The sequence below is a fragment of the Mucor mucedo genome, assembly GCF_025094135.1.
Source record: "Mucor mucedo strain NRRL 3635 chromosome Unknown EV154scaffold_219, whole genome shotgun sequence".
NCBI lineage: Eukaryota > Fungi > Mucoromycota > Mucoromycetes > Mucorales > Mucoraceae > Mucor > Mucor mucedo.
Window position 1 is genome coordinate 52243 of NW_026252503.1, and position 14216 is coordinate 66458.

At 34.3% G+C, this 14216-nt stretch overlaps 1 protein-coding gene and 1 non-coding gene across 2 annotated transcripts; one reads left to right on the plus strand and one right to left on the minus strand.

Moving 5' to 3' along the window:
- The first annotated feature begins 319 nt into the window (after positions 1-319).
- EV154DRAFT_607766 (uncharacterized protein) lies at positions 320-1380 on the plus strand. Its single transcript, XM_051607632.1, has 2 exons — positions 320-1001; positions 1063-1380. Exons 1-2 carry the CDS (start codon positions 372-374, stop codon positions 1156-1158), a joined length of 726 nt encoding a protein of 241 aa, XP_051450886.1. The 5' UTR covers positions 320-371; the 3' UTR covers positions 1159-1380.
- A 5587-nt stretch (positions 1381-6967) lies between these two features.
- Positions 6968-7039, minus strand: EV154DRAFT_t160. The gene has a single exon. It is a non-coding gene; the product is annotated as a tRNA-Pro (tRNA).
- Between the last annotated feature and the right edge of the window lie 7177 nt (positions 7040-14216).

Genomic DNA, 14216 nt, shown 5'->3' on the forward strand with positions numbered 1-14216 from the left:
ATAATATTGATTAATAGGGGCTACCGGAGAAATCATGAATTTGGGTCGTTTGATATAAAGTGATATCCTCCCCCATATTATAACACTTGATGTATTAGGCAATAATATACTGGGACTTTTTTTTATTATTATTATTATTTTCATAAATCAAATTTCATTGTCTGTAGTCATGGTAACCCAACTAAAAGAAGATAACGGTTTAAAAAGAAATAATATACATCTTGTCGATAGTAAATAATTGCCACAAATAATAGAAAGTTCTGTCCCTTATAAATCCCCTTGAATCAAATAAATTTATAAATAAAGGTGATAACAATCTTTTTTTTTTTTCTTCTTATTATTTTGTCTTTCTTTCTTTTAATAAAATAAAAATGGATTATACCTCTCCTCCACCCACATACTTTAATTCTGTCAGTCGTTCGTACTCTCCAGAATATCATCATGTGGATTCGCCTACCTACAGCTTTTCAAGCGGCAGCAGCAGTGATCTATCAAGACCTTTTGATGATACATTTATGATCAAAAGAGAGGGAATATCACCTATACCTGACTCGTTTTATGACGCTTATTCTCACCACTTGTCAACGGGGTTACCCCTTTTAACGCCACCAGCAAATGAACACTATATCAAGAAGGAAGATTACCAAGAGAACAATATCATGTGCTGCCCACCTCCTCCTCCACCACCACAACCAACATGTTATTCAGGCTGTGATTGCATAGGTCCCAATGTATTCTATAATGGGATGGTTTCAGAGGCAATGTTCTATGACCCTTTACCATACAATCTATTACCTCCTCCACCACAACAGCAGCATCAGCCTTATGTCAATCAACGCTCAAGACAACGCATGCCCAGAGATTCATCGATACCCACTTTACCTGAAAAGTCCTCCAATGGGAGTCATGCTACACCCAGAAGATATAAATGTACTCTTTGCGTCAAGCGATTTACCCGACCAAGCTCATTAGCAACACATATGCATAGCCATACTGGCGAGGTAAGACAAGAAAAAAAGATTCATAGAAAAAGGGGGTTGATTACTTATCACTATGATTTAGAAACCATACAAATGCGTTGTGGAAGGTTGCGGGCGTAGATTCTCCGTCGTCAGTAATTTACGTCGTCATGCTAAAATTCATACACATACCCCATAATTAAAAGGATAGAGCAAGACTCCTTCTTTTTTTTTTTCCCTCCTTTTTTCTTTCTCCTTTTTTTTTTTTTTGTTTTATTTTTTTTTTGTTTCGGTGGTAAAACGTCGAATTGTAATTAATTCAGATAATTAACTCTTTCTTTCTTCTTCTTTTTTTTTTACACAATATACATGTCACTAAAAAGCAAAAAAAAAAAAAAAAACCAAAAAGAATCAAAGTGTGTAATAAATAATAAAAAAAATATAGAATAAAAAAAAAAAAAACTCCTGCAGACATGTCATTAACAATTTGGAATTTCAAATCCATCTTTGTATCACAGACATTGCATCAATGTCAAAATTATAAAATCAGCTAAATTATTCATCTCCTGCGTTTTGTGCCTTTGTATGTATGTGATATCGTAAGAGAGAAAGAGAGAAAGAGAGAGAGAGAGAGAGAGAAAAGAGGATCGAGTATTTGTTTGTTTATCTCCCATGGACAAGAGGTCGAGACTAATACATAAAACAAATAAATAAGTAAGTTGACAGCTATCTTTTTTCTAAATACAGTAACGTGATCAGTGTTGTCTCTTTGTTCAAACTTGTAATCTGGTTACATTTAAAAATTGCTCGCCCAACAAAAAAAATCCCCCCCCCATGACTTCTTTAAAAGGACGGAATCTTTGGGATTGGGTGTCAAAAAGTCTTGGGTTGCAGGTAATTTTGAAGGGTAAATCCCCCAAAATACAAGAATACCTTTTGCTTTTCCCTTAATCCTTCAAATCTAATATAGAGTTTATGATCCCCTCTAACTTCATCTATATTAAAAAAAAGCTCGTAAAACCCACATTGGCTCCATTCCTGTAGTCAAGAATAAATCACATATGATGGATATGCATCCACATGTTTTAGTCAATACCTGAAATGTACCCGTTCTTCAAGGAGTTCTTTTATTCCTGTGACTTGCGTTAATACTTTCCGTTCAGGAGGTTCCGGTACAGCTACCTTTTTTAAAAACGTATCATGTTGTTACGTATCAAAAATAATAGCTATTCTGGTGTGTAAAACTGCTCTTTAGTTTATCTTAAAAAAAAAAAAAAAAAAATGATACGCTTGACATATTTGGAACCATATCATCGACTTGAGGCACTAAGTGCTAACGTAAACTTAACCTTAATAATGAGGCAAATAAGAGGATAAAGCAATCATATGTGGGTTCAATTTTTGGCTTATTTGGTTACTCCTTTAATATCTTTGAAATGAAAGAAAAAAATTAGACCGTTTCTCTTTCTCAATACTCTCACAGCGCTCTTCTATTAAAAATGGTGATTTTAATCACTATAGCCGCGACTAATGTTACGCAAGCAAGGCTGAGTCATAAGTCAATGTACCCCTTAATAAGATGACCCTTGTTAGCGTAAGAAATAGAGGGGATAGGAGGGGCTTCCTTGTTTTTTTTTTTTTTTTTTTTTTTTTTTTTTTTGGAAATCGTTCAAAATGCAAGTGATATTGGATTAGGCGACGGGGGAGCTTTTTTTTAGAAGATTAATGTTCGTCATCGTTCAAAGAATTTTAGGATACGGTAAACACAATGCTACGACTGCTGATTTGTAGCGTAAGCATGTGTTCTTTTTGAACGTTCTAGGTAAACAACGGATTCTTACCCATTTTGTAAAACCGTTCAAGGGTACACTCCATTGTCCAATCAATTGTATTTAATTCTGTAAATTATGCAGAGACATTTTCTTATGCTTACACGCTTGAAATTTTTTATATCAAAGTTAAAGATGATGAACTGAATATTTAATGTTACTTTTCTACACAGTTTTACTTAGCAGCTACCCTCTGCCATTTTGTTTAGTAATATATATTATTCTAAGCTGACTACAGACATACAGAGCAAGCATAACTCTACTAAACTTACCTAGCTTTGTCAAGTAACTTAAAACAGCAGAAGCAGGAGCCATCGTAAATTACTTATCATATCTGATTCTGATAGACTTTGAGTAAAATAATGATAATAACTTTTTTTCCATGCATATATTTGCAAACTTAACGTGAGTTTGTAACGTAAAAATATGTGAAGTATTCATTTTCCAGGCTTTTTCACTTGTAATATGATTGAATGGATTCATGCTAGTAATTTCATTTTATGAAAGTTAACTTGAAAGCAAACAAAACTTTGTTGTGCAGTTACGGACTGTTGCTAGAATTTAGGCAATTTTTTTTTTTTTTTAGGTAGCAGCAATGTATTTAACTGTATCGACAGATTTAACCTGCGCTCACTTTAGAACAATTGTAAAATTTTATTTAAAAATGTCGCAACCCCATCTTTGCTGACAATCTAAAACGTCTCTCTTTTTGTGGGCTCGTCAACTTGAGCTTTTTAAAAAAGAAAATTACCATGTGACGTACTATACATAACATCCCCCGGAAAACACGGCTGATACTAATATCTATTTATATCAAGACCACGTTTTTAAAAGAGTTGCATAAAATATGTAGACTGAAAAAAAAAAAAGCTGACCTTTTTATAGTGCATGGAGTAAGGTGAAAGATGTGCCTCTTTTTTTTTTTCTTTTTTTTTTTTCGCATAACGAATCAAACATCATGCTTATGTTCTGTCTGTAACTCGCATATTTGACGAAAAAAAAAAAAAGACCCCCTTTTATAAAAGTGTAAATTATTACGGACTCGACTATCAGTATTTTGGTTTGAAAATAAATCTATGACCTACGACAGCTTCCCTATTTATCATTTTGCATACATGATTTTTTTTTCCTTTCTGTTATAATAGCTTTAAGAGAACATCAGAACTGCTCTTCATTTGTCTATTAGATCTCATGGCATGTGGTAATGATATGTTTACTTCGTATTCGGAACACATCACATTGGTTCCATCTTTTTTTTTTTTTTTAGAGCACAATTACAAAGCAATCAGATAAAAGCGCGTTAAACGTAGTAGATATACTACAGTTACCTCTATTGTCGCCTTCGTAAGCAGCCATAAATTTGTAATGTTTTTTTAAGAAAAACATTTTCAACTTTACATACAGTCTAAATTTGCCATATTCAGAATAACAAGTTTTCCTCTTTGAATGACATATACTGGAGATTTGTTGTAATTGTTTTAAATTATTATAAAAAATAATCTAATATTCGGTATTATATGATACATGCTCTGGTAGCCACTTAACAAACATTCTATTTATTATAAATACTACTACTTTCCAACAATCTAAAAAAACATGTAACTCTTCTATAAGTAAATTAACTATGTAACTACGGATGTAGTTGAGCCATGAACTAAAAAAAAAAAAAAAAAAAAAAAAAAAAAACGAAACAAATAAAGACTACTATATAATTTTTGTATGCCAACTAAAGTAACTATACCCATATACAAAACTTACTTCATAAACTAAAAAAGTAAAATATGGACAAAAGTCAAAAAAAAAGTGTTAATTTAATTAGATCATGATAAAGGAACTATGCATATGATCGGTTTATGCAGTTCTCAAAGTTTCAAAGACTAATTTGCGACCTAAGCATGGCACTGCCACCTGATGTACATTTAAAGTAATCCCTGAACATCTTCGATATCACGATCATCCTTCGTCTGATATAAAAAAGTATATCTTAAATAAATAGTGCTTTGTACAGGTATAGCTTCCTTGTTGTAGTCATATTGCCTTATTTAAATTGTACTTTCACCACTATCTCCTCATTACATTCGGAACGGTGATTTATTGCTTTTTTCTTCTTCTTTTCTTTAAATCAACTTTATTATAATTTCTACATATAACATCTATTGCTTGTGTTGTAAGGTAATTGAGTTTGAATTTTAAAATGAAGAGTAAGTAGAATAACAGATGAGCTTATAGTGAACATTAGACCGGGAAAGTTGTCAACTTCTACAGAATAATATGAAAGGTTTATAGCTTTGGATATCTTTAGCGACGATATTAGTTAAATGTATAATGTAAAATAGCAATAATACAAAACTGAATTTTAATTTGAGTTTAACGACGGAAGCTGTATTCAAGCATAATTAATAACTTATGTACTTTCCATTAAATAAAAATGTGAACTAAGATGGATTTTTAAGTCTTACTAAGAAAATAATCATGAATTCTAGGTCATACTTTAATAGAAAAGGCAGATAGTCAAAGTTATAAGGAGAGTTTGGAAGAAAACAAAGAAAAGATTAAAGACTGTCGTCACCAGTCCTTTGGTAAAACTGCAAATAGACCATAGTCATATTTTCTTTTAATAAAAGTTCATTCCAACCAAATGAAGCGGCTCGACTGTAAAATTATTTTATCACTATATGTAACCAATGCCTGCTAACTGTATCTCTCTAAAAACATGTTACTTGCATCTTTTCTGCTCAATATTCATTTTTTTTAAAAACTGTGTTACTATTACGGTTTGTAATCTAGTAAATGTACACATATTTTGGATATTAAACAATATAATACTCACTAGTATGTTTTAGCTGTCATATCTTTCCGTTGATCATCATTCTCCATTTCTAATTATCATCCTAAGAACCATCTAACAACGCACTACACACTACCACCCTTTCTGTTTTCGTTGAGTTTTTAAAGCCCTTTGTTATAAAACTCTCTTTTTTTTTTTACCATAATAATATCTCTAGTTTTGTTCACAGAGGTCCGCTTTAATATACAAAGTCACTGCAACTGCCAGAAATATCCTCTTAAAATCAGTCTGAAACAGTCTTTTACTATAGTATTTTGCCAGAAATATGAAAGAGCACTTTTGACAGATTTGTAAAATATTCATTTCTTGTATTTCTGCCTTCTATCATTGAAATTTCTTTTAATTCTCATTACTTCCACTTTCTAGTAACAAAATATAACTGAATGTAACATTTTCCGAAGTATTTATTATATCCAGATTGCGGTAAAATTTTTAACATTTAATTTAACATATTTCATAACTGTCAACATGTAAACTAGTGTTCGAACTTTTCGAACTTGCGCCACTTTTTTTTTTGGGTTCGAGCGAGCATCGATCGAAGCTCGCTCGGCTAAAATGTCGATAGTAGTCACTTTAAAGTTAAGGTCCTTGAAAGACTAGTGATGGCATTTCCCCTTGATTTTAATCTTTTCTCCCCTTTACCATTTTTTTTTTATTTATTTATGTTCTAATAATTCCAACTAAAATGATTTAGACTTTTATTCAATTGTACAACCAACAAACACATTTAGCATAGAAAATGATACAGTGTTGCACACTTAATCCAACTAAGCCAAATTTTCTGAGCAACCATAGTAACATGACGTAGCAGAATTAATTTAAACTTTCATGTTCACAAATCCAACTGTATTATATTTATAGATGCAGTAATAGTTTGACTTGAGTATCAGAATTTGGTGTTAAGGCTGGTGAAAAAAAAGTTTTTTTTTTTTTCTTTCTTTTCCCAACTTCTATTTCAATAAATGACAATTTTATTATCATAACTTTCTGTAATTAACATCACGTTGACGTGCACTTTGTGTATTTGCAACCGAGCCAAGCTGCAAAAAAACGCATACGAGCGAGCTTCGACTGGATCACGATCGAAGCTTGCTCAAGAGTTTCAATCTTCATTCCGAACACTAGTGTCTCACTTAAGAACTGAAATATAAATTATTATTTATAGTCTTGCTCTATCTAACTCAAAACCTCTGCCAATAAAACATCACAATCCCTATCCAGATTGTATCAGCTTAATCATTGTCAAACATACAGCGAAATAATTTGTTTATCACGTCTATGACAAGCAAGACGCCTAGACACACTACATAAACGAAAAAATTCAAAAAGATGGGCTTCTCCGGGAATCGAACCCGGGACCTCTCGCACCCTAAGCGAGAATTATACCACTAAACCAAGAAACCATTTATGGTTATGATGCGTGCGCAGTTTGGTAATGATATCGCTTTCGTTCACTTTAAAAGTGGCTTGGTAATATTATTTTGGTTATTCTTCTTTGTTCCTTGGTTCTGGTTCCCTCATTTGTGGAATGGCGCGTTAATCTTGTCTGAGAAATGGAGATCTAGTTGGTACTGAGTTTGGCGGTGAGAAAAGAGTTTCTAAAAATACGTGATAAAGACCCGACAAATAATATTGCGGTGAAACTATTTTTGGTGTTCTAGAAGTTTTTCTGGTATTCTTTCTCCGAAGGTTCAGTTCGCGTCTTTTTGCTGCTTTTCTAAAATTGGCAGGTTGTTAATTATCTTAGTCGGTTACTCGTGAAATTCTCTTCTTTCTCAGTTACAATTATTTTTATTGTTATTTCGTCGCTCTCTCTCGTATCTCACTTATTTTATTATTACCTTCCTGTTTTGTTTAGTTCTTTATTTTTCTTATTATTCATATTATTTCCATCATAGTTTTCCCGTACCCTTATTTGATTTACTCTATTTTTGTATTGTTCTCATCATAGTTTTTCCGTACCCTGTTATTATTTTATTCCATTTTCGTATTAGTTATTTTTGTACCATAGTTGACAGCTGTCAAAACGTCTATATAAGATTGTCTGATTTATAATAATAAACGTCATCGAATTCTTTCTTTCTGATAAACTTTACTTGTTTTTAAACACTTGTGATTTATCTTTACTTCTTTGCAGATTTCAAAGCTTATTAGTGCAAATCTATATCTTTTTGTCTGTATTCTTTAACAATTAGTCTTACAGTCTCCTTCTTGTTATTCTATACATTTGTTTATTCTTATTACTCTATACAAGGTAAACATAAAGACAATCAGATTCATTTCAAGTGGTCCGATCTACCAGAGAAAGTTTATTAAATACAAGTAATTAGGTGCTCTCTACAATGGCTCTGTGCTAAACGCACATACAATAAAAATCATCGGTAATCCAAAATTATATAAATTGTCCAAATTTGGAACTCTGACACATTGAATACAATGGAAGAGCCGATAGAAAATATTATTAGAAATCATTGAAGCAATCTGTCGGCGACAAGCGTACCCTTGAATTCATGTAGAATTCAACAGTCAAGATAAATTTATGGACTAGCAATTCTAATAACAGTCAGCTTTCAAAAGAGTATAAATAGACCCCATTATTTCATAGTTAAAACTTCAGTCAAATAAAGTAACAAGGACTTATAATCGTACCTATCGTACCATTGTTTTTTTTATATACTTTATATTTTTTTATCAAATCAGAAGTAATTGATTTGTAACATTTTTTACGATTATCCTGAATTTTTTTGAAGATGACTCTTGAAGAAAAAGGAAAATCCAGAGCAGAGGGGACAGACAAGTCGGCCGAAATGAACACGGGAGATCCCATGGAAGGGATTGAAGTAGTCAATGAAATCACGTCTGCTGTCAAGGAAGTACAAATTTACAACACTCCACCTAAAACAACAAAGGGAAAGGAGGTAACAATTAAACAACGTATGCAGAGCTACAAGGAGTACCAAGTAAAGATTCGTGATCGTATGATGAACTTAATGGACATCCAGCCAGCATCTTCTTTAATCGAAAAGGAAATCAACGAACATCGGTTAAAACTTGAGGAGGTGACAAATCGGATTTTAACTTTGGAGAGGAGTATGAACCTAGTAGAAACACCAAAAGGAACAAGTGAATCTAAGTGGGCCAGACAGGACAAACAACGCATCAGATCCAGCGAAATCCCAAAATTACAATTAACAACATTAAATGAGCATCCATATCCTACAAAAGAGAAGTACAACTCAATCGACCACTTTATCCACGAGTTTGAAACAACCATCGGAATTTACGCGAAGATAGAAGAAATGTGGAAAGATTCAATTCAAGTAGCAGTACCATTCCTATATAAGACGTGGCTCAAGGAATCAGTATTAACATGCGAATCTTGGGAGAAAGCTAGAGAAGTTATTATGAAGAAGTTTGGGGACTTCCAGTCCAAGGATATGAACAGCTTACGCTTATTTGACTTACACATGAAGCCGCACCAATCCATCGTACAGTACACCAATGAATTCATCAACCTTGCTGCTGCCGCTGACATCCAGAAAGATGACAAGATGATAGTGCTCCTATTTAGATCACACTTGTATGAGCCATGTAAACCATTGATATTTTCGTCCATGGAGGGTAAGCGTCTGGTGGACGAGGAGTATGAGTTCACTATTGACAAGATATGTGACATCGGCCGGGAGATCTTTGGGGATGAACCAGTTGGGGAAAGTGCTCGTTTGGTGACAAATAAGGTAAATTCACCGGTAAAACGTCGACGTGATAGTGCATCAGTAGAATGGCAACAGTATGGGGCGAAGAAAACTAAAGGATGTCCGAAACATGGGGGTGAAAAGGCTAACCACACTGTCGAAGAATGTCGAAGTCAAGACGTAAAGAAGAATAAATTTTTGGGCAGTAAGAACATTCCATTCAAGGCCACGGGTAACAACATGAAGGGACAACCCTGCCGGTACTGTAAAAAGGAATGGCACCATGGTCACACCTGTAAAGAATATTACGAACACAAGAATAACCGTACTGTTTTGGCTCTTCGTCGGGAGGACGATGAAGATGATCAAGGGCCAAAGACCTCAAATATCAAAGAGGCTATGGAAATAGATGCGTATGAATGTAAGTATAATATGCAAAGGAAAGAAAGAAATCCATTAAAATTGACATTGACTCCTATCATTATTAGAGAGCAAAAAGTAATAGCAAGAATAGACACGGGATCGGATATCTCATGCATAAATAAATCAATTTTAGACAGTAAATTCAATAAAGAAATAAAAATTTCCAAAATAAATGGGTCTCTTAATTATCTTTCACTTGACAATAATAAGGAAAATATTAAAGTAAAACGAATTGGAATAACAGAACCTTTAAGAGTTCGTTATATTAATGATTTAAATTTCGATTTTGCTTTTGAAGTAGTAGAGTTTAGCAGTGTAATGGAATCCCAATTTGATGTATTATTAGGTCTCGATATCTTGAGTAAATTACGGATATCATTGTCGGGAGTTGCCTATTGTTACCCCGATGAGGAAAGAACAGAAGCACAATTTCGGAATGTAAACTTTGACACGCAGAACAAATATGATCCGGAAAATGCTAATTATGGTACGGACAAGGAGCGAAAGATATTTTTAGAAGAAATACATGGGGCCACCGAGGCAAATAAAAATATACCAAAAGGATCGTTTTGCACGATGCCTGAGGCACTCATTCGCATCCCTCTAAAAACACAAACAGATAACATGTATATCAAGCAGTATCCGTTAGTGTACCATCAAATACCAGAAATACAAAGACAGATTAATGAATGGGTAAATGAGGGGATAGTATACGAAAGCATGCCCAGCTCGAAGTATAACACACCATTGTTAGCTGTAGGAAAAAAGGATGACCAAACTGGGCAATTAACCAAAATAAGAGTGTGTATGGACCTTCGAAGAATCAATTCCAATATTGATGACTCTAAAACGGACAAATATGTGATCCCGGATATGGAACAAATGTTTGCCGAAGTAAGTGCACCGGGAAGAGTCTACACGAAAATTGATTTAAAGAATGCGTATTTTTCATTTCCAGTTGACAGTGAATCACAAGAAATCTTAAGCTTTACATTCAAAAATAAGACTTACAGATGGAAAGGATGCTGCTTTGGATTATCATTCATATCACAACAATACTCACGAGTAATTGCGCAACTTTTCCAAGGGATGGAAGGCGTACGAAATTACATCGATGATCTGTGCATATATTCGGCGCCAGAAGATCACGCGGAAATTGTTAAGGCTGTAATTGAGAAATTAACCTCGGTTAATCTTCGCATCAACTTTGACAAGTGCTCGTTTCTTCAAACTTCGATATATTTGCTAGGATTTATTGTTGGCCCCGGAATCAAAAAAATTGATACGAGGCGATTGTGCAATATTGACGACTGGAAAACACCCAGAAATAGTCGTGACGTTAGACATATTATGGGCATTGTATCACATCTGAGAGAGTTCGTTCCCTTAATGGGAAGAATATCCTATTCAATCAACGCACTCCGGAACTGTAGTGAAAAGAATAAGCCATTTATATGGACTACACAACAAGACGAGGCATTGAAATCGCTGAAAACATGGCTTACATCCAGTACGATTTTGCACACCATCGACATGACCAAGCGTATATATATAGAAACTGATGCATCACATTATGCGTATGGAGTGTTAATCTCGCAACGCGATGAGCTCGGCAGATCTCTATACATTACATTTGCCAGTAAAACGTTTGGCAAACATGAAATGGCATGGTCCGTAAATCGAAAGGAAACATATGCAATTGTATATGCCTTTCAGAAATACAGGTCCATTCTTTGGGGACACCCTGACATCGTTGTATTAACTGATCACAGAAGTCTGGTATTCATGAACACAGCTACGCACTTGTGCCGAACGCTGCAAAATTACATGGACATTCTCAGTGAATTCAAATATCGAGTCGAGTATATCCCAGGATTTTCCAACACATTTCCTGATATATTAAGTCGCTTATACCCCCCAGAAGTCGAGGATCAAATTTTGAGGGAGGATGAAGAGAAGAAAATTATGAAGTTAGAACGTATGATCTTGCAAAGAAGACTACCGACTGATAAGATCAATCAAAAGATTGCAAAAGATCAATTCATTCATAAAAAAGAAATATACAGTAAAGATAAAAATTTGAACGTATTAGCTGTAAGACTAAACAGTAAAGAATACAAAGAAACAACAACTGAATACATAGCTCCACCCATAAATGAAAGAAGTAAATTATTAAGTGAAACTCATGCAATGGGACACTTTGGATCAGAAAGTATGGTACAACAATTACATGCTCAAGGTATACACTGGAATGGTATATTTAAAGACAGTAAAGAATACGTACAAACATGCATCGATTGTGCACGAAACAACATCGCAAAGAAAGGTTATCATCCATTGAGACCTGTGGTCAGTGCAGATCCATTTACATTCTTAGCTCTTGATTTAGCAGGTCCATTTTCCGTTACAGAGAATAATAACATATATATCCTGGTAATGGTCGACTTATGCACCAAGTACATAATTGCAAGACCACTGAAAAATAAACAAAGTAACACAGTGGCAAAGGCGATAATGAATGTACTAGGAGACTATGGCATACCAATAAATCTTATGTGGGTAACAGACAACGGCCGCGATTTCTCGAATGCTTTGATGAACTCGATCACAAATGCATTAGGTATTGAACATCGTTTTTCGACACCATATCATCCAAGGGGAAATGGTGCAGCAGAAAATGCCGTAAAGGTGATCGTTTCCACACTCCGCAAATTATTAGGCAATGACACGAATAAATGGGATGAAATGTTACCCATCGCACAATTATGCTGCAATTATAAAATACGTAATCGAACCGCTAGTAGCCCATTTTCATTGATGTATGCGAGACAGTTGACAACTCCCAAAGATTACACTGATCCGTCCAGAACAATCCCAAGAAAATTGGCGACAGAAGAGGATTTGATCAAACGAGCTGAAATAATGGCATCGGTTGTATTTCCCGCTATTGAAGAAAGAACACGAAAAATAGTTGAGGAACAAAGTAAGAAGTTTAACAAAAAGCATTACCTCATTGACATTCCTAACGACACAACCGTTATGGTAAAGTTACCAAATAGAGCAACCAAGTTATCACCGCTATACGAGGGACCATTTACAGTTGTACGAAAGACAATGGGTGGCACTTATGTATTGAAGGATGAAATGAACGAGTTGTTACATCGTGATTATGTTCCGTCAGAGTTGAAAATTGTAAATATTGACGAGTCAGGAATAGAAGACGAGTTATTCGAAGTTGACGAGATTCGTGATCACAGAGAAGACAAAGAAGGCAATCGCGAATATTTAGTAAAGTGGAAAGGTTACGGAGAGCGAGAGAACTCATGGTTACAAGCATCAGCATTCTCATCGCCAGACACGATCCGCAAATATTGGGTAAAAGTACGTGAGCTTGAAAGACTAGAACAAGAAAGAAAGAATGAGTTAGTTCAACGCTCAGAGAAAGTTAGCAAACGACAAGAAAAGCATACAAAGATTATAACTGATAACAAAAGAAATACAAGATCTAATAAGGAGACAATACATAAAGAACTTCCCGCTAAGAAAAGACGTAGCAATCGAGATAGATAAATTTTTAAAAAAAAAAAAAAATATGTAAATAGATATACCCACAGGAACAAGTCACAAAAATATGCATACAAAAAAAAAAAAAAAAAAAAAAAAAATCATGTAGCTAGGATGAGGACATACTATGAAAAATGCTGAAATAGGAAGCATACCTATCATCGATCAACTAACGTTGAATCTAGAGGGAGGACATGTGCTAAACGCACATACAATAAAAATCATCGGTAATCCAAAATTATATAAATTGTCCAAATTTGGAACTCTGACACATTGAATACAATGGAAGAGCCGATAGAAAATATTATTAGAAATCATTGAAGCAATCTGTCGGCGACAAGCGTACCCTTGAATTCATGTAGAATTCAACAGTCAAGATAAATTTATGGACTAGCAATTCTAATAACAGTCAGCTTTCAAAAGAGTATAAATAGACCCCATTATTTCATAGTTAAAACTTCAGTCAAATAAAGTAACAAGGACTTATAATCGTACCTATCGTACCATTGTTTTTTTTATATACTTTATATTTTTTTATCAAATCAGAAGTAATTGATTTGTAACAGGCTCAAAAATCTGGTTCTGATACTTTAACTACGAAAAAGGGCTTTAACTGGCGTGTTAGTGAACCGCGTAGCTTTTCTGGCGTTTCTGTTTCTGGTGAAGACTTGGGAAATGTGGCTTATACTTGGCTCAAGAAAATGGAGCGTTTGAAGGTTTCTGCTAAGCTTACGGATGATGAAGTTCTTTTCCTCGTCAGTGATCATTTGGTTCAAAAGGCTGAAACTTGGTTTAATGTCATTGGTGTCAAGGCAAATTCTTGGGATGAATTTACTACCTTATTCAAGAAACAATATTTGGCTGACCAAGAAGATAAATGGTGGAGTCAACTCCAGAA

What these genes read in the sequence shown, in the direction of transcription:
- EV154DRAFT_607766 (XM_051607632.1), top strand. Translation starts at nt 372, where the DNA reads ATGGATTATACCTCTCCTCCACCCACATACTTTAATTCTGTCAGTCGT. An exon ending in TGCATAGCCATACTGGCGAG is followed by an intron (nt 1,002 to 1,062) that starts GTAAGACAAGAA and finishes ACTATGATTTAG; the next exon opens with AAACCATACAAATGCGTTGT.